This window comes from Passer montanus, unplaced genomic scaffold (genome assembly GCF_014805655.1).
Source record: "Passer montanus isolate IOZ18808 unplaced genomic scaffold, ASM1480565v1 scaffold43, whole genome shotgun sequence".
Lineage (NCBI taxonomy): Eukaryota > Metazoa > Chordata > Aves > Passeriformes > Passeridae > Passer > Passer montanus.
The window spans coordinates 2,767,365-2,786,469 of record NW_024369151.1 but is presented as its reverse complement, the minus strand read 5'-3'; the positions used below and the strand labels follow the sequence as shown (position 1 = coordinate 2,786,469).

General features: G+C 46.3%; 1 protein-coding gene across 3 annotated transcripts in view; it reads left to right on the top strand.

Moving 5' to 3' along the window:
* TNC (tenascin C) overlaps positions 1-10,584 on the top strand; it is a 74,092-nt gene extending 63,508 nt beyond the window's left edge. For all 3 annotated transcript variants that reach the window (XM_039720212.1, XM_039720211.1, XM_039720210.1), the window contains 6 exons: positions 1,241-1,373; positions 3,334-3,485; positions 4,874-4,970; positions 6,344-6,505; positions 8,351-8,514; positions 9,717-10,584. In XM_039720212.1, coding sequence (XP_039576146.1) covers positions 1,241-1,373; positions 3,334-3,485; positions 4,874-4,970; positions 6,344-6,505; positions 8,351-8,514; positions 9,717-9,827 — 819 coding nt within the window. In that variant the 3' untranslated portion in view covers positions 9,828-10,584. The remainder of the gene's footprint in view (positions 1-1,240; positions 1,374-3,333; positions 3,486-4,873; positions 4,971-6,343; positions 6,506-8,350; positions 8,515-9,716) is intronic.
* Positions 10,585-19,105: the final 8,521 nt, after the last annotated feature.

Below are 19,105 nucleotides of genomic sequence, written 5' to 3'. Positions count from 1 at the left end.
TATTGGTTTTTACCAATATTACTGAAAGGGATGTACCTTGGCTTGTCTGATCCCTGCTGCTGAACCAAACAGCGGCACCTGTGGTGTTTTGCACCCCAGAGATGCTATGAGCACGTGGGGACAAGTCAGGGCATGCCGAGCTCCACTTCTTACATGCTGGGGCTTTCTGCTAGAAAAGGGTCACTCCTGAGGCCTCCCTGTGCTGGAGAAACCTTTTAAGGTGATGGTGAAGAAGGAGTCGGTCCTGATGGAGGGTTAATCCAGAGTTTTTATTCCGGGCCGCATGGACTCTGAATGCAGTAACAAGTCCACAAGGACTCCTCAAGCACATGGTGTGCCCATCATTTTACCCAGAAGAGAGGGGTAGGGAACACCAGGACCACCAACCAGGTATGGGGGGAGCGGGTCTCAGGTGAGAGGGACACCTGCATGGGCCAATGGCCCCCCAGGGGCTGGAGAGCATCCTTTGAACCTGCCAATCACTCCATGCTCCCCTGGAATTTCTGGGTTGATAGACAGTGCCCAGCAGGTGTCAAGGTAAAGGAAGGGAGAGGTGATTGACACACCACCTGGGGAAGGAAACTTCAGGGAGAAACCAGGGAAATTGAGGCACACCATGACGACACACTGCAACATAAAGGGGTGTCTAAGGAAGGATGAACTGCCTGTGGAAGTAATTCTTATTCTCCTATAATTTTAATTAGTTCCTACGTAATTAGATAACAATAAATGCTTAAATGTAAATCAGGTAAATCCCAGAAAAAAAAAAATTGGATGCCCAGCCTGGATCAATGGAGAGGATTCTAATTTTCAGGAAGGCAAATTCCTCAAGCACACCGAAAATCGGTCATTAAAAAATGTCACAGCAAAACTGCATTTTAAAGCCTGTATTGCAACATTTCCCTGGCCTAAAGGATGAGTTCCCCATTTTTTAAATTAATTTCACAATCTGTACATTCAGGACATGTAAACATTTATGCTGCCTTGCTTTCAAACCTCCCAGCCTGTACGTTATGATGGTAAACATTCATTTCCAGGCAGGCTTTATTGAACTTTTAAAGATTAGCTTGGTAAAAATCTTAGAGGAGTAGCTTTATATTAATTATTTTAGATGGTTAAAGATACCATCAATGATTATGACAAAAAAAAAAAAAAAAAAAAACTACTAAAATATGTAACCATTCTGGTCATTATGATTTATTTCTCTGAGATTTTCCTGTATTATTTCTTTTCTCCACAGGAAGTCATCCTAAACCCCGAGACAACTTCCTACAGCCTGACAGAGCTGAGCCCCTCCACGCAGTACACAGTGAAACTGCAGGCCCTGAGTAGAGCCCTGCGGAGCAAAACCATCCAGACCATTTTCACCACCAGTAAGGACATTAAAATAATCCAAATTATCTAAAATAATGCTGAATACTAATCTAAAATAATCTAAATACTGCTGAGCTCTGCTGTGAGGACACACAGACCCCACACAAGATTTTAATCCATTTGTAGTGTTGGTGCAAAGTCCCTGTTACCCCAGACCTGTTTTTCCTTGGCAGGATGAAATTCCAATATCCATCCACATCACCCTCACAGTCTGGTTTAACATCCTTCCTTGCCCATGTGAAATATCAGCAGGAATTCTTTAAAATCCAGCTGACACTTAGAATTCTCCCTGTATTGATTCCAGTGAGCAGGGAAAACAAATCAGAGTTTGGAGCTGAAATGAAGCAAACCACAAAGGCACACACAAATCAGTGCTGGGGGCTGAGCAGATGGATTTCTGGGCAGGTTTTTCTCCTCTCTCTGAGATGGGCTGTCTCAAAGCCCCTCTGCATGTCAGCTCCGGCCCAACAGGACAGCTCTGCAAGGATAAATTGGCTTCTCTGAAGGTCACTTCACAGCTGACATTAAAAAAGGAGTTGTTCTGTACTAGCTGTGACACTTTGCCTGTCATTTGTCTCATTTTTCCCAGTTTTCAGCCTTTCAGGCCCAGCAGGACCTTCAGTCATTCCCATTCCCCTCCTGCTGCTGGCACCAACTCCAGCCCAAGGACTGACAAAAGTTACCCAGCCCCAAGTCTGCCCTGTTACTGCTTGTGCAGAGCAGGATGAACTCACCAACACATCCAGAAACAGGAGAGGAATTAAATCTGGGTGTGTTTAGGTGATGTTTGGCAAATTGATCACAAATAGGGACTGACCAGGTGCCTTCAGCCATGTGCGTCAGACTCATTCAGGCAGAGACTGGCCTTAACTCCAAAAATACATTTGTGTCTATTTAGTGACAGAGCAACACTGAAGGAGCCCTCTGTAGAATCACTTTTCTCCAAATCCCAAAGCTGGTGGAAACTTTCGTGGCCTTAAGTCACATCAGGGGATGTTTAGATTCTATATAGGAAAAATTTCTCCATGGAAAGAGCTGTAAAGAATTGGAATAAGCAGTGTTGGAGTCCCCATCCCTGCAAGTATTCAAAACGTGGAGGTGGCACCTGGGTACATGGTGGTGAACATGATGGTGGGACTGTGCTAATGGTTGGACTTGATCTTAAAGGTCTTTTCCAACCTTAACAATGCCATGATTCTGTGAAATTCTCTGGAGCTGAAGTACAGGCAGGGATGTGTAACACTGGCAAGGACCAGAAGCCACTCTGTGAGAAGCTGCAGGTAAAAACTCTTCTTTGGATACACCTGGAACAACATCTAATTGGCTGAAAAATTTAATGACCTGAGTCAAGGAAAAAAAAAAAAAAAAAAGAAAAGGTTTTTTAGGGGGGTTAGAAATTGTTCTGACTGCAATGATTTTATTGCCTTGTTGTCAGAAAGAAAAGCTTAACAACATTTTCCTGTAGTTTCAAATGTTGCTGTTTGTTTAGTTTTTTAGGAGTGTATCTTTATAACACATTTAATATTGTCCTTGCTAGCAAAACACTCACAATTAATTTATTTTTGATTGAAGTCCTGTCTTTATATCCCCCTTCCATTTTCTGTCACATGAGCAGAGATTGGTAGATTTGTTTTTCCCCAAAAATTGCTGTAACACAGCTCCTGAATTTCAGCTTTTAGCTGGAGGATGCACTGCCATCCTAGCAGGGAGTAGTTATCTCACATTCCTAGCACATCCAGAAGTGTAGACAGCTGTGAAAAACCACATTCAAAAGAAGAATTCACCTCACCAGCTGACCAGCTGTACCCTGTGGATGTTCTATATGCAGGATGCAATTACAAACCTGTTCCTGGGATCTGTAGCTGTCCCACAAGGGATTTTCCTCAGCCGTCTGCATTGGGCACATTCCTTGTAACTGCTGATTTCCTAAGGAATGCTTTCTCCTCCCTGTGTGTGCAGCTGGGCTCCTCTATCCCTACCCCAAGGACTGCTCCCAGGCCCTGCTGAATGGAGAAGCCACCTCTGGGCTCTACACAATTTACCTGAACGGGGACAAGGCTCAGCCTCTGCAAGTGTTCTGTGACATGGGCGAGGATGGGGGCGGCTGGATCGTGAGTATGGGGCAGGGACAGCACATCCCATCCTGCTCATCCCAGGCACCCTCAGAGTGTTATTATCACAGTAGGGCTGTCCTGTCTGTAAATCTGGGGAGTTTAGTCCCGGATAGGTGTAGTGGTTTTGGTTCACTAATTTGAGATTTCACCAATTTTGAGGTTTCCCGGCCAACGCACCAATGAGTGTGGAGGATTATTATCACAGTAGGACAATAGTGTTATTATCACAGTAGGGCTGGCCTGTCTGTAAATCTGGGGAGTTTTGTCCTGGATAGGTGTAGTGGTTTTGGTTCGCCAATTTGAGATTTCACCGATTTTGAGGTTTCCCAGCCAATGCTCCAATGAGTGTGGTGGGTTCGGTGCTGGCCAATCACCACTGCACTCACTTCCTGCTGTGAGGTAGGACTAGGAGAAAGGCAAAGCAGGCTCCAGACCTTAAAAGGCTATAAAGAAAATTTTATTAACAGTAACTAAAAGGAAAGAAAAAAAGTAAGAATTTAAACAAACCCTTCAGAACACTTTTCCTCCCCCCACAACCTTTCCTTTTGCACTGACAATGTAAAGAAACAAAACTTATAATTTCCAGTCAGTTTACCACCTCTAAAACAGTCTTTCTTCAATTCACTTAGGCAGAGAAGTCCCTCTTGAAAAATTCTGACAGTAGGATGCCCCAGTGCCCAGAACAGGGTTGCCAGCTCTGTCTGTAGCTGGAGGAAAGAGAGGTGTCTCCAAAGGATGGGTCACACCCCTGGTTTCAGCCCTGATCTCTCTCCACTGGTGGAAGGGCTGCTGAAATGACCATATTGGATAACACATCATCTAAATAATCACCAAGGAGAGGGGAGGGTGAACTGACTCTGTCTGAATGAGAGAGTGAGGGAGGTTAAAGCACGGCCCAGGGGAAGCATTTGTTCAGCAGCCACAGGGTGCAGTGGCTTCCAAAGGCACTGTGCAAGTGACACATCCCACCCAGCCAACAAAGGAATGGCAGTAAACGCCACCTCTCCACACTGACATCCCCAAATCTGAACATGCCAAAGGGAGCCAGGGCACAGAAAGGCAGGAGGAGCTGGAGGAATGCTTGGCTGGGAGATGAGGGATGGAAAAACCCTTGGCTGAGAAATCCAGAGCTGCAGGATGGGTTTAAAGGAGCAGAAAACAGAAACTGAGAGGCCATGTCATACAGAGGAGCCTGGGAACCCAACAGAGAAATTGGACACTTAAAAAATACATGGAGCATCCAAAAACCTGTGTGCAACTCAGTCCTTGCAGTGAGCTCTGCTGGGAGGGGTAAAGGAAGGGCAGGAGCAATGCTGAGCTTTGTGTTTGTAAAAGCTCTTCCCCTCTGGCCAGGGCAGTCTGTCCATAACATTTCCTGCTTTTAGGTGTTCCTGAGGCGTCAGAATGGAAAGCAAGATTTCTACAAGAACTGGAATACTTACGTGGCAGGGTTTGGAGATCCTAAGGATGAATTCTGGATAGGTAAGTGCTGCAAATTTGTATTTTTGAAATAAAAACCAACAAAACCCAACAAACAAAACAGAAGCACAGCCCAAAAGTCCAGGAGCTACTGAGAGGCCTTCATTTAGCTGGCAGGAATATTTGTAAAGGGGAACAGGAGAAAAGGAGCCATGGACACCCTACATGAGGGAGACTGAAAGGGCCAGGCTCAGGCAGTCCTCCAGCTGCAATTCAAAGGTGCCATGCTGGGGTCACCAACTGAACCCATCCAGTGCTCACTGAGGCTCTGGGAGCAGTCAGATGTGACCTGGGAAGCACGTTCTGCTTCCTGTCCTCCTGGGACACCCTCAGCAGCAAAGGCTGATGATCCAGAGAGGAAAAGCAGGCAAATAGAAGTCATAAATTCACATTTTGGAAAAACAGAAGTAAACCCTCCACATTTTCAAAGGTTGTGCTGCATTTTTCTGGTTGTAAATGAAAGATGATGATGATGATGATGGTGATGATGATTGATGATGATTGATGATGATCACACAACACAACTTTGGTTGTTTTGCCCAACCTGTTTCCATTATTTGAAGGGAAGAGCTCTCCCAGTCACTTTGGAACTATTTATTTGCTTTTGTGCTGACATCACCCTAGAGCTGATCCAGCTCAGTGTCCTCACCAGTGCTGGTGTCCTGCTCTGTTTGTACAGTCCAGTAGGGTCCCATTTATGGAATAATGGCATGGCAAATGTCCTGGTTTTGCATGGGAGGGAGAGATTTGGCCACTTCTCTATTTCAGCAATATCTTTGAATGGCTTTGGGTTCAGTGACCAGCACTGAACCCACCACAAAAAAGAAAAAAACATGGAGAGACTGATGCCTTAAGAAACCTAGAAATCAAACAAAACAGTTTCGAGGTAACATTAGTATAGGAGTAATGCAAATGTTGATCTTTATTGGAGGCCTCTAGAGGTGAATATGGAAAATGTCCACAAAAGCCCCTCCACCAGGGGGTGAACACAGTTTTTATAAATTTAGCAAATTATCATAATTGAAAAAATCACCAATTAGGACCGCAAGTGGTGATGCAATCTCCCCACAGTTCAAGCCCCTTCTGAATCCTCCCCCCTCAGATGGAACTGAACTTTGTTGATGAAAATGAGTCTCAAAGAGTTGGGTTTTTTTGCCTTGGTTCCCAGGGAGAACCAAGATGGGATAGGGGCTTTGGAATGTGTTTTGTCTTTCTGCCTAGGGAAAAGGTAGGGAAAAGCACTGGGAAAACAAAATAGGAATGCAGCAATAGGCTACAGAGTTCCAAATATGTGTGCAAAGAATACAGAGAATTCAGAAAAGAAAAAAGGCAAAAAACCATTCGGCATCAAGACAAACGTTCCTTCCTGTCCACAGGTCTGGAGAACCTGCACAAAATCACTTCTCAGGGCCAGTATGAGCTGCGGGTGGACCTGAGGGACAAGGGGGACACGGCCTATGCCGTGTATGATCGCTTCAGCGTGGGCGACGCCAAGAGCCGCTACCGCCTGCGCGTGGATGGCTACAGTGGCACAGCAGGTGAGAGCAAAAACTGACTTTTCCTCCTTCTAATGACCCATTTCCTCCCATTGACTCAAGGAAACTGTGTGAATATTGCAGATCAGCAGGTGCCTCTCCTGCGTGAGTGTCTTAGGTGTCTGCTAAGGAAGGCAGGAGCCTCCCCTGAAATAGAAAATGTAAACCTTCTGTCCAAGTTATTATAATTTTGAAATTATAACAGTTCTTTATTAGGGAAGAAAATTTTAAAAATAAAATAAACAATACAGTAATATAAAACAACACTGCCAGAGTCAGAACAGGCCCTGCCCACTGTGGGTCAGGGTGGTGGCACAGTCCCATCCCATGGGGGCTCAGCCCTCCTGCAGTGCCAGCTGTGCTTCTGCTGGAGCAGGGATCCTGCACAAGGGGGGAGTTTTCCTCTGCAGCTCCAGGGCTGCTGGAGATGGGCCTGCTCTCCCTCTGGGAATGCAGGGCAGGAGAAAGCTGCTCCTCTGGGAATGCAGTGGGCAGAGGCTGCTGTGCTGTTCCAGGCTCAGATTGTATCCAGGTAGGAATGCTTGGCTCCTGCCCTGGGCAGAGCATCTCCCCATGGGATGCTGGAATTTGATCAGCCCTGCAGGGACACTCAGTGGCCATGGACAGCAGAGATCTGCTGGAGGGAGGATTGGCTGTGGGAGAGATAAAGCAAAAACTGCCCAATGAACAGAGGAGGACTGCCCCACCTCTGATAGATGGGAAATGCGCAGCATCTCCCCATGGGATGCTGGAATTTGATCAGCCCTGCAGGGACACTCAGTGGCCATGGACAGCAGAGATCTGCTGGAGGGAGGATTGGCTGTGGGAGAGAGAAAGAAAAAACTGCCCCATGAACAGAGAACTGCCCAGCTGTGACAGATGGGAAATACACACCCCCAAACCATACCTTACAACCCAGGACAGTGAGGTATTCAAAAATCAAACATATCAATATATTTATGTTTCTGTTTTATATCCTCCAGGCACTTTTGTGCCATATTTAATGGCCTGATTATGGCAGCATTGAAACAAGTGTATTAAAGCACAATATATCTCATTTGGCCAATCTTGGCTGTCATTTATACAGCCAGTAATAGCCTGGCACAGCTTCTTCTCCTGTCAGTAGAATTTGCAGCAAAGCCCTGCTGTAATGTGATTTATGATTTTGCTGAACAAATCATCTGCCTTTTGTAATCACACTGGGGCAAACCCTGCAGCCCTTGGTGAGTCTTTTTTAAGGCTTCATAGGATTAAGAGATAAATCCAGTTTAACAATATGTCTTAAAAGGAGATAATTTCACACTGCTGGGTGCATAAACCAGAGCAGAGGTGTGGGTGTGGGCTCTGCCCTGTGACGAGCACAGGAGCTTTTACCCAGACTGCAGAGATACAAAGGAAATGCAGCAGCAGAATTAATGTCCATTTAATTTAGCCCAAACCATTCTATGATTCTGTGATTTAAGGCAAATTGTCTAGTGCAGAGTAGTAGTAACAGCTATCATGAGTAAGATTCAGTGAGTATAGAGACTCTTTTGATCTTGATTCCTTCCTTGTGAACACCTTTTTGGTCTTGGCTTGTCTACACTGTAAAATCCAGCTTTTAGCAAGAAGTATAGAAATTGGCCTGCATGGAAAAAAAAACCACTTCATATACTGGGGATTAGAGACCACGTGAAAAAATATTTTGACCTGCCTGCAAAACCAAAAATTGTGCCTTTCTCTCTGTATGAAAAAAGTCAAACTTTAAAAATTTAGATGCAGACAGAGCATGGCACAGTCCAAATATTTTCATGAAAGCTAAACCAGGCAACCCACTGACCTTGCTCTTTCTTTTGCCCCCCCATCCAGGTGACTCCATGACCTACCACAATGGTAGGTCTTTCTCCACTTTTGACAAGGACCACGACTCTGCCATCACCAACTGTGCTCTGTCGTACAAAGGAGCTTTCTGGTACAAGAACTGTCACCGAGTCAACCTGATGGGCAGATATGGTGACAACAGCCACAGTCAGGTGAGTTTGGCTCTGAAGGCATCTCTAATGCTTGAGATGAAGGGAAATTGCAATTACGAGATTTTCTGATTGTTCAGCCAGCAAAAACTCACAGCATCCCCTCCTCCCACTCTCCCGGAACATAGGGAAATGTATGGGCTCACAAAACAGGAATTTAACATCAGCTGGTGAAATCTTGTTGGCTGTGTCTGATTTTCCAAGGGAGTATCCCAACTGTGCAGGAAATAATTGTAGTTTTCAACATGTGAAACAAAAATATTTCTCTTCCCATGAAAGCCAGGCAAGGAGGGACAGCTCTGAGTGACAGAGGTTTAACAAGATCAAGGTCAGGGTGCTGCACCTGGGTTGGGGCAAGCCCAGGATCAATCCAGGCTGGGATGAGCAGCTGAAGCAGCCCTGGAGAGGGACCTGGGGGTTCTGGGGGTGAGAGCTGGAGCTGCCCCAGCCCTGAACCCCTGCCCTGGGCTGAGCCAGCGTGGGCAGCAGGGCAGGGGGGATTGTGCCCCTGTGCCCTGGGCTCAGGTGAGACCCCACCTGCAGAGCTGCCCCAGCCCTGGCCCAGCACAGGGAGGAGCTGGAGCTGCTGCAGAGATCCAGAGGAGGCACCAGGGGGATCAGAGGATGGAGCAGCTCTGCTGGGAGGAGAGGCTGGCATAGCTGGGATTGTTCACCTGGAGAGGAGACGTTTTGGGGGGACCTCAGTGTGGCCTTGCAGGGCCTGAAGGGGCCACAGGAAAGATGGAGAGGGAAGATTTGTAAGGACCTGGAGTGCCAGAACAAGGGGGAATGGCTTTGCACTGACAGAGAATAGGTTTATTTGAGATACTGGGAGGAAATTCTTTCCTATGAGGGTGGGCAGGCCCTGGCACAGGATGCCCAGAGCAGCTGTGGCTGTCCCTGGATCCCTGGATATGTCCAAGGCCAGGCTGGAGCAGCCTGGGACAGTGGGAGGTGTCCCTGCCTACAGCAGGGGTGGAACAAGATGATCTTTAATGTCAACTCCAGCCCATCCAGTGTGTATTTCCAGGTTTCTGTGATCTCATGTGGGTGGGTTTGTACAGATTGAACATTCCACAACCCCTGTGCTTCACAAAGCTCCTCCACTTCATGGTGCCTCGGTACCCAAACCAGAAACTTCTTCAGTCTGAACCAGGGGCAGCAAATAAAAGTGTGACCTCCAACCTCCCCCTTTGCCTTCACAGGGCGTCAACTGGTTCCACTGGAAGGGCCACGAGTATTCCATCCAGTTTGCAGAGATGAAGCTGAGACCCTCCAGCTTCCGGAACCTGGAGGGGCGTCGGAAGCGGGCGTAGAGCCCGGGGGCTGCGGGCAGGGGCTGGGGAGGGGATGGACAGGGGGGTGTGGGGAGACCCTCGGGCATCGCTGGCCTGGGGCTGTGAGGAGCTGGGACTGGTACCAAAGCATCGGTGAGCCGAGGCCCGGCAGAGGCTTTGCAGCATTCCAAACAAAAAAAGCCTTAAAGCATCCCAGAGTTTCCAGCAGAGCAGCTCCAGCTGCCCACCAGGAACGTCCTCCACACCAAAGACAACGATCTCAAGGGTTCTGTGTTGGTTTATTAATTTTTTTTTAATTTTTTTTCCCAGAAAGCATCTGGGATATAGTTCTTCCGACATCTGACAATCTCTTGGGTGGCCCAGGGGAGGGGAGGGAGAACAGCTTTGTACATTGGTAGTTTGTTTTAGAACCAGCCACATTCTACACACAGAAATGTGTAAGATTAATTATCATTATTATCATTATTATTATTATTATTAGATATAAGTTAAAATAATTGGTGGTGTGGATGCCTTTTCTATATATATCAAGTACCACAGAGGAGGGAATGGGAAGGGAAAGCAGTAGGTTTTTAAACTTAAGCATAAGATTAATATTATTAATATAAACACAAAGAAATAATAATAATAATGATAATAATAATAAGCTACATTTTGTCATTTTTAAGAGAACCATGCTTTTGGAAACACAGCAGGACAGTGTCTGATTGTAAATTTTTTTTTTTATAAATAAAAGCACAATTACTTTTAAATAAATTTCTACCTTTTTTTTTCATCCATGTGGAGTTTGTGCATGTCCAGGATATATTTACATAGATGGGGAAATAAAGACAGACTGAAATGAATTAGGTGTTGAGCCCCTACTGAAAACTGTTCCTTTTGTCAGTGACTAGTTGTAATTATTCTGGTGGGTTTGTTACAGTGAAATGCCCATGAGGATTTGGGTTCTTTCAGAAGAGAACTTTTTTTTTTCCTACCCAAAAGCTTCTTCCATGTTTTTCTAAGTGCTACTGACCAATGCTTGCTCCATCTAGGTGGGAATAACTAACAAAGCAAAACAAAGAGAACCCAGAGTTGTTAGGTACCATGGGCAGTTTGAACACTTGTGTAAATAAAGGGCTCTCTTTTTCTTTTTTTTAATATGAATGAAAATCCATGTAGTTCCTCTGTATCACACCCTGCAGTTCAAGACAATAAAAGATCTCTTGTTTTAATCCAGTCTCTCTGCCCTACTTCAAGATTGCATTTTGCAAACATTTTGCAAATGTTTTGTAAATGTTTCTTGCCTCACTCCTGGCTGAAGTTACACTCCTGAACATTGTTTGTGTTGCACAGAGAATATAAATTTCCTTTGACCCTCCAGGGCACTGGCAGCACTATATTAAATTAATTCTCTGTAATTAACACCCTTCCTAGGTGTTCATCACAGTAAATGATAGTCAGCATAAAGGAGAACAAATCCAGTAACGATGCTCTGCCCTCCAGATGCTTTCCATGCTATGAGGAAATGACACTGGATCCGTGTTTCTGGGTGCTGGAAAGCTCTGGCAGTCTGTTTGCAGACAGTCAGGGGAAGAAGTGACATTTATGGGATGATTTCCTCATTTCTGGTAACATCCCAGAGCTGTCTGGCTCTGCCTCTGGTGTCATTTACCTTGGCAGCTCCAAAGAGCTCCTGGAGACAGGCTCAGGTTTGTGCCTCGCCCCAGACAGGAGTCGAACACGCTGCACAAAAGGAAGCTGATATTTCCTGTAATTACTCACTGACAGATGCCCTGCTTGGTATTCTCCATGATCCCCATTGAGAGAGGGAAGCTGGCAAATCCTTGGAGTCAGACCTGCCAAAACACCCTTCAGAGCTGACACAAGCTTGATTTGAGACCAGCAGCTCCACTACAGGCTCCTGGAAGGGAAATTCACTGGCTTTTCCCCCTTTCCTGTTTGTAACTCGTGAGAAGAGTTTAAAAACATGCTCAGATTTAAAATCTGTTCATGAGCCTGCCAAGCCTCAGTGCCGGGGTTCATCCTTAACGTGATGAAGCAGTTTGGGAGCCTCAAGGGGGCAGGAGAGGAAGGGCTTCAAAATTATTTCCTCAGTCAGATTTAAGGTCCTAAAGGCACTGAAGGAGATATCTGGGGGCATGAGAGGGGTTTATGAGGTTAGGACTGTATCCATGAGGTATTTTTGAGACAAGTGGATGGAAAATTCCTTTTCCAGTGTCACTGCCCTAACCTTAACTACAGTCTGAGAAAGAATTCATGCTTGGGTTTCTTACTTAAGTGAGGTGAAAACTTCAAGCCAGGTGGGCAGAAGTCAGCTGGATGCATGATTTGGGGGAGTAAGGCTGATGGCAGCTTTCAAGTTATTCAATCCCCTGGCTTTTTGTGAGACTTGGACTGCTAAGTGGTTGTGGTTGTTTCTGACTCCAGGCATGAGTGTGTAGTGATTAGAGCACTCCAGAGTGATGTGGGAGATGACAGATACCTTAAATTCTTCCCTCTGCAACAGAGGTGTCACCTTGGTGTCAGCTGAACTGGAGCACCCACATCTGCTGCATCACCTCTGAGAACAGCTCCCTCACCTCCTCTCCTCATGCAATTCCAGCCAAGGGAACTGATCTCACCCATTGCTGAGCTGGATGTCACCAGAAAGCCAGGAAATCTCACCTGAGCCTGCAATAGTGAATAAATAGCTCAGTGAATTGTGACAGAAAACACAAATTCCCCATCTTTCCTGTCCAAGGATGTCCCTTCAATCAAATTACAAGTTTGGCTTGGTTTGCTTTAAAAGCAGTTGAGCATAACTGAGGGTCAGAGAGCATGGAAAACAAGAAATTGAGAACACAGAGATCCAGTGGCTTTCCCTGTGACTCATTTGGTCTCAGGCTTCACTATCTGAATCCAAAACTGCAGCCTTGAAAAACCTTCTTGCAGCTGCCATGTTAATCCTGGGGCTGTTAAACTCTGAAGGGGCAGTACCTTTTTTCCTTTTTTTTTCTCCTCTTCCTTTTCTCCTTCTCCTTCTCCTTTTCATCATCATCATCGTCATCATCATCTTCTTCTTCTTCTTCTTCTTCTTCTTCTTCTTCTTCTTCTTCTTCTTCTTCTTCTTCTTCTTCTCAGCACTCTTTGTGCTTCACTCACTGAACATTTTCTACCACAATTTGATTAGAAAGGAAAGCAGAATAGAAATGTTCAAGTGTCATCAACAAGCAGTAGCTTGATCCCAAAAAATGGCAAGGAGGTGGCATCAGCCTCACAGGTAACTTGCCACTTTTTATTTCTAACTTGCAGGGATGAGAAGATGACGCAGGAATAGAGCTGGGATTGCTGAGGTGGTGCTTGGCTGGTTGCTGCTGGTTCTCTGCACTCCATCAGGAGGTCAAGGCAGAGAATAATTCTTCACAGAGTGTTACAAACACAGAGAATTGACAAAATGATACCATTTGTTTAATGAGAAGTGGGTAAAATAATGTAAAATGAAAATACAGAAGGAGACATGAACCCCCCCAGCAGCTTTGGAGCCCATGTTCAGCACTGCCTTAACATTTTCTTTGAAATAAGTCGGCTCCAGTCTTTGTTCCTCCACCTTTCCCCCAGTGATTTCCCCAGCAGGTACAGAAATCTCAGCGCTCAGAGCTCCAGCAGCTCTGTGTGTGTTCAACAAATGTTGGTCCTGATAAACAAGGTGTGGTTTGTCAGCAGGAGACTACAAGCAAAGCTCAGCCAGAACAGCACGGATGATTTTTATTCTTGGACGGCCCTGGAAAAACACACATCTTAATCAGGCCTTCAATCTAAAGGTGAAGGAGTTGGTGTAGGTGAGAGGGAAAGACAATTCTCAGCAAAAAAATATCCAAAAAAAAAAAAGAGCAAAACCAGAATAAAAGATGATGTAAGAACTGCTCTGGCTTTCTGGGTCACCCTCGCCTGCTCACAAGCTGTTCCTGGCTCCATCCCAAAGGTTTAGGAGTAGAAACACAACCTGATGATTGTACAGTGAGGTTTTCACTTGACTTGCAGCCTTGGTGAGGAATTTCCACGGGGCTGAGAATGAGTCTCCATCCGGGCTTGCATCAATCATGTTCCTGCTGCAAAATGAATCAGGCCTGTTGCACTTTGCAGTGGCAATGAGATCCCGAGTGGAGGCTGCAGCAGGAAAATATAACCCCACACAAGCATTTCAACAGCTGTGTAAGCTAAAGGAAAGTTTCCTGGAGGAGGCAGGAGTTATTGGAGAGGAGAAGTTATTGCAAAATAAAGAGGCTGGTGCTGTACCCATCGCTGTATCCCTTCCACTCCTACATTTAGGCCCACTCAGCTGAAAAATCCACTTCAGCTTTAGTCACTAGTGAAATGGGGGAGCTCATGGTCTCTCTGAGATGCTATCTGCAGAGTTACTCACTTGTGCCCTTTCAGATGACACTGAGGATAAGGCTTTGGGTATTTTTAGGGCAAAAGTCCCCTTTCAAGACCTCTGAAATTTTGGAAGTCTGGGCTGAGGTTTTCCAAGGAGTCTTGCAATGGAGGGGGCCCAGGTCTCCTTCCCTAGTGCTGCTGTTTGGCTTTCCCAGCTCAGCTCCTTTGGGAGGGACAGGTTTGGAATGGCAGCTAAAAATGTGCCTGTTCCTCCCTAAGTGCCTTCTTTGTCCCTCCTCAGGGCTATCTCACATTCTCTGGAGGGACAGAGGGGCCTCCACACCACTGTGAGCAGAGTGACTGTGGTTAAGTGGTTTTTGGTGCACAAAATGCAGCATCACAAATAAATAAATATCTGCTGTTATTCACAAATCACCAACTGCTACTCACAAATTCAGGACTCCCTTTTCTGGGATTGCCAATCTTCCTGTGCCAGCCTGCCTGACCTGGCAAAAACCACCTGAAAGGTGTCTGGTTCCAAGGCAGCACCTCCTGAAAGCATCACTGACTGCATAGGCAGGGATGGATGAAAGGGTTTGCTGATGACTCTGCTCCTTCACCTCTCGTCAGGTACTTTCCTCAGAGGAAATCATTCAGCTTCCTGTGTTTTTACTGTAAATTCTGTGCTGCAAATAGGAAAGAGAGAAAGACACCAGCACAGATAGAGAGATTGAGGTGGGGGGAAAACCAATACACAGCGATTTTGGTGCAGATAATCCCTTTCACTCCCACTTTCGTGGCTGCCTCTGCCAGAGACATCCCTCTGTTTTAGAGCAGCAGAGAGGGTTAAAAGCAACATCTAACCTGAAAATTGGTCACCTGCTTAAACCGAAACTACTTTCAGGACTCAAAGTGCTCATTTCCTCCCCGCCCTTCCTCTGCCTCTTTACTTTTACTTTACTTCGTGCCTTGTCCTTCTAGTTCTGTGATTCTGTGAAAGTGAGAGGAGAAATAATGTGAAAAAGGCTGGGTTTTGTCCAAGTGAAAGAAAAAATGCCTGGCTGTGTCACTAGAGAGCACAAGCATCCAGATTTAGTCTGAGAGATAATTTCCACTTTGTCATCACACCAATTGTAAAAGTCACAACTTCAGGAAGTGCTGGGACTTTTTTATTAACAAGATATTCTAGGCTTTCATGCAAATAGAATGCTGCTTGCAAAGAAGGTACTCAGCAAATATAAACCCACCAGATCTTCCCTAGAAAAAGGTTTTAAAAGACTATTTTGAATGTTTCAACTCTATTGTGATCAACCAAAGAAGTGTAAATGGCTGAAATTGGAACAAAAGTTAAAAAATCATATTCTAAGTTGCCTTATATGCTGAAGCATTTGACTTTTCCCTAGAAAATAAATAGTAAAAATTAGATTGGACCCCTGAGATTATAATTTTTATTCGTTTTCAGTGTAATCTATGTGCATTCTCTGCTTTATGGTAACCAGACTACCTGGAAATTACCCACACACACAATGCAGCACTGGCGCAGCAGTCAAACCAATTGAAATTTTTTCATGATAAAAGGTACATACAGGTGGCAGCTCTGTGCTTTGGCAGTCTCCCATCAGCCCTGAGGAGTCTCCTCTGAAGCCTTTTGTGTGCAGATATCCCAACCCTGGCTATACCTGGATTCATGGCTTTCCAAGCACTCACAGCTCCAGCCACTGCTCTGAACACTTGTCACTGAAATGGGGAAAAGCCTCTCAACCACCAAAATTTCAGTGTCCCCGAGCAATTCTGAGCCCAAAGCATCTCCCCCATGCCAAACCTTTCTCATCTCACTTGACATTGGAGGGAAAAGCAGCTCTTGGATGTGATGATGTCTTTTTGGGGGCTACCTAAAAAGAGAGGCCAGAAAAAATGAAGGTAATAAAAAGCAGTTCTATTTATTGAAGGACCAGTAACCCTGCAGTTCTTTAGTGGATAACTCCACACTCCACACACAGTGGGAGCTGCTGCTTTCCCATTTTGGGCAGACACAACAATTCCTCTCCAGGCCTGGCAATCAAGGACACCTCACTGCCTCAGGTCCCCAGAGATGGAAACAAAAGTGAGTTTTGGGGGGAGCAAACTTGGGGTCAATTCCTTCATTATCTGAAGCTGTAATTGGCAGATTAACCCCCAGTATGCAAATGGACCAGACTTATAAAAGTGTGAAACTCATGACCCGTTGTCCATTTTGCGTGCAGCCCCTAAGGGGCTTTGTCTGCCCAAAATGTACCTGAAGGCCCTTCAATAAATATACCTGTTTTTTATTGCCTTAATTTTGTCTAGCCTCTGCTTTTAGATAGCCCAAAAAGGCATCACTGGGGCTGTGGCTGTGCCATGGCAAAGGCATCTCCTGGGGCTGGGTTCCACCTGCCAGCCTTTGCCTCCTGGGGTTTCAGTGATGCCCCAAGAGCAGGGGGGCACTGATGTGTGCTGCCAAACAGGGACAGCCTCCAGAGGGATGTGAACGATGCCTTAGGATTTTAGTTTTTATATTTTTCATCTATTGTAATCCAGCAATTCTTTAGTGTATAACTTTAAAGGATATATGGGTATAAAGGTGTGTATATACATGTAAAAACCATCCATGTCTGTGTTTGCCCACAAACATCCACATATAACTATAAAACTACATATGAATATCTACAAGAATTATAAAACCATAATGATTTCCAGTCTGGGAGCACCACTGGGACTCAGACCCCAGGGTGCTGCCAGCTCAGCAGAAATGTCAGTGTTTCCTTCAGCTTAGAAAGCGAGAGGAAACCACCGAGGTTTCAGGTGGCAGCAGGTGCTGATCTCAGAGCTGACAGCACTCCCTGGGGCTGCTGTGCCCTCAGCCCCACACTGAGGCACTCAGGGATCACCAGCACTCCCAAATATTGTGATGGATCCCCCCCTTCCACTCCATCCTAGTAAGTGAATAACGTTCTTTCTTGTTCAGGTGTGATTATGAGTAAGAGTTCTGTGATTCCTGTAAAATCACTGATGTCTCTGCTTCAAAGGACATGAGAGGAAAAGAAAAGGAGAGCCAAAGGGTGTATGTATCCCAGGAGGGATTCAGCCAGATCAGAGCTTGTGTCATGTGCCTCAGGCTCGAGCAGGTGGTGAACAAAATTAAGGTAAAGGAACAGTAATGGTCTACTCCCAGCTTTAGTGCTCCTGTCTGGAAAGTTCTGCATCTCCCATGAAAAATGTCATCAATCTGTGCCCTCAGAGCTTCTTTCCTTGTTACAGTTTGGCACTTCTCAACAGATTTCTCACCTCAGCAGAGTGTTGGTTTTGGAGGCTTTGTGACACCCAGGCTGCTGGAAAAATCTATTTTCCTCCTGTGAGCTGAACACTGAATAATCACCACCTGATCAGGGTACCTCTGTGGGTACCCAGGGAATGCTGCAGTGCAGCAAAACTGGGGACACACAGCACCCCTGGGACAGGAAAAGAGCCATTTTCATCTGCAGTAAAAATGAGGATTTTGCCTCAGCTCCATCCCAAAGGCACCACAAGCAGAGGCAGCTGCCAGGGCTGGGCTGTTTGGAGCTGGAGTAGAGCAGGAAAGCAAATAGTGAGCACACTCAGCTGTGTGAGCAGCAGGGCCCACATCAGAGAGGGTAACTCTGTGCACACCTTGCTAGACCTTGATCTGGAGAAGAAATAGCAGCAGTGGCTGGCAAGGGGCTTTTATTCAACTGCAGAGTGACAATGCATGGAGAGACTTCAGTGATTCTGTAGCAAAAAAGCTCTGAGCTTTGCATCTGTCCCTGGCCAAAGAAACTCCAGCTGCTTTGTTTTTCATTTCAAGGCTGCATGACCAGCTCCAAAGCCAGGGCTTTGCCCTTTGCCAGGGCTTTGCTCCCTCCCAGAGGGTCACACTGCCCGGGTCCTGCTGGTACTGCAGATTGCTGGGGGCTGTTCTGCACTTGGCCTTTCTGCACAAAGATCAGCCTGTTACATGGCCATGTGGAGATTTGGAAACCCTCACTGAGAATCTTGCTTTGTGTTAGCTCACAGAATCACAGAACCACAGCGGGTCACTGGTGCCACCTCCCTGCTCCAGCAGGGCCACCCCAGAGCACAGGGCACAGGGCTGATGGTTCTGGAATATTCCCAGTCAGGGAGACCCCACAGCCTCCCTGGGCTCTGCTCAGGGCTGGCACTGCCCAGGGCAGCAGTTCTGCCTCCTGGGCAGGGGAATTGCTGGGCTCAGGCCCTGCCCGTGGCTCTGAGGCCATGGCTGGGCCTGGGGCAGAGCCTGGGCCTGCCCTGACCTCTGCACACAGGGACAGACTGGGACAGACAGACAGGGACAGACAGGACAGCCAGGGACACTCAGGGACACAGAGGGACACCCAAGAACACTCAGGGACCCTCTGGGACACAGAAGGGTGGGGACACCCAGGACTGAGGGCCCCTCAGACATCTCCCGAGATAGGTGTGGGTGTGCACACAGACACAGACTCAGGTTAAGAGTGTCTGTGAAGTGAATATATGATGACAGTGTTTGGCTTGGTCTTATAAATTATTTCTGTTTCAAACAAATGAGTTTCTAAAGATGGGTTTCAGATCTTTTATTGGTAACATGACTATGCGGATATGTGTGGGTATATATTTGTGTGTGTGTATACATCTATGAGACACTACAAAAGCAAGTAGTGACAGGACAAAGGGGAATGTTTTTAAGCTGGCAGAGGGGAAATTTAAGTTAAGGAAGAAATTCTTCCTGTGAGGGTGGGCAGGCCCTGGCACAGGGTGCACAGAGCAGCTGTGGCTGCCCCTGGATCCCTGGCAGTGCCAAGGACAGGTTGGATGGGGCTTGGAGCAGCCTGGGACAGTGGGAGGTGTCCCTGCCATGGGAATGGGATGGGATGAAATGATCCTTAATGTCCCCGCTCCCC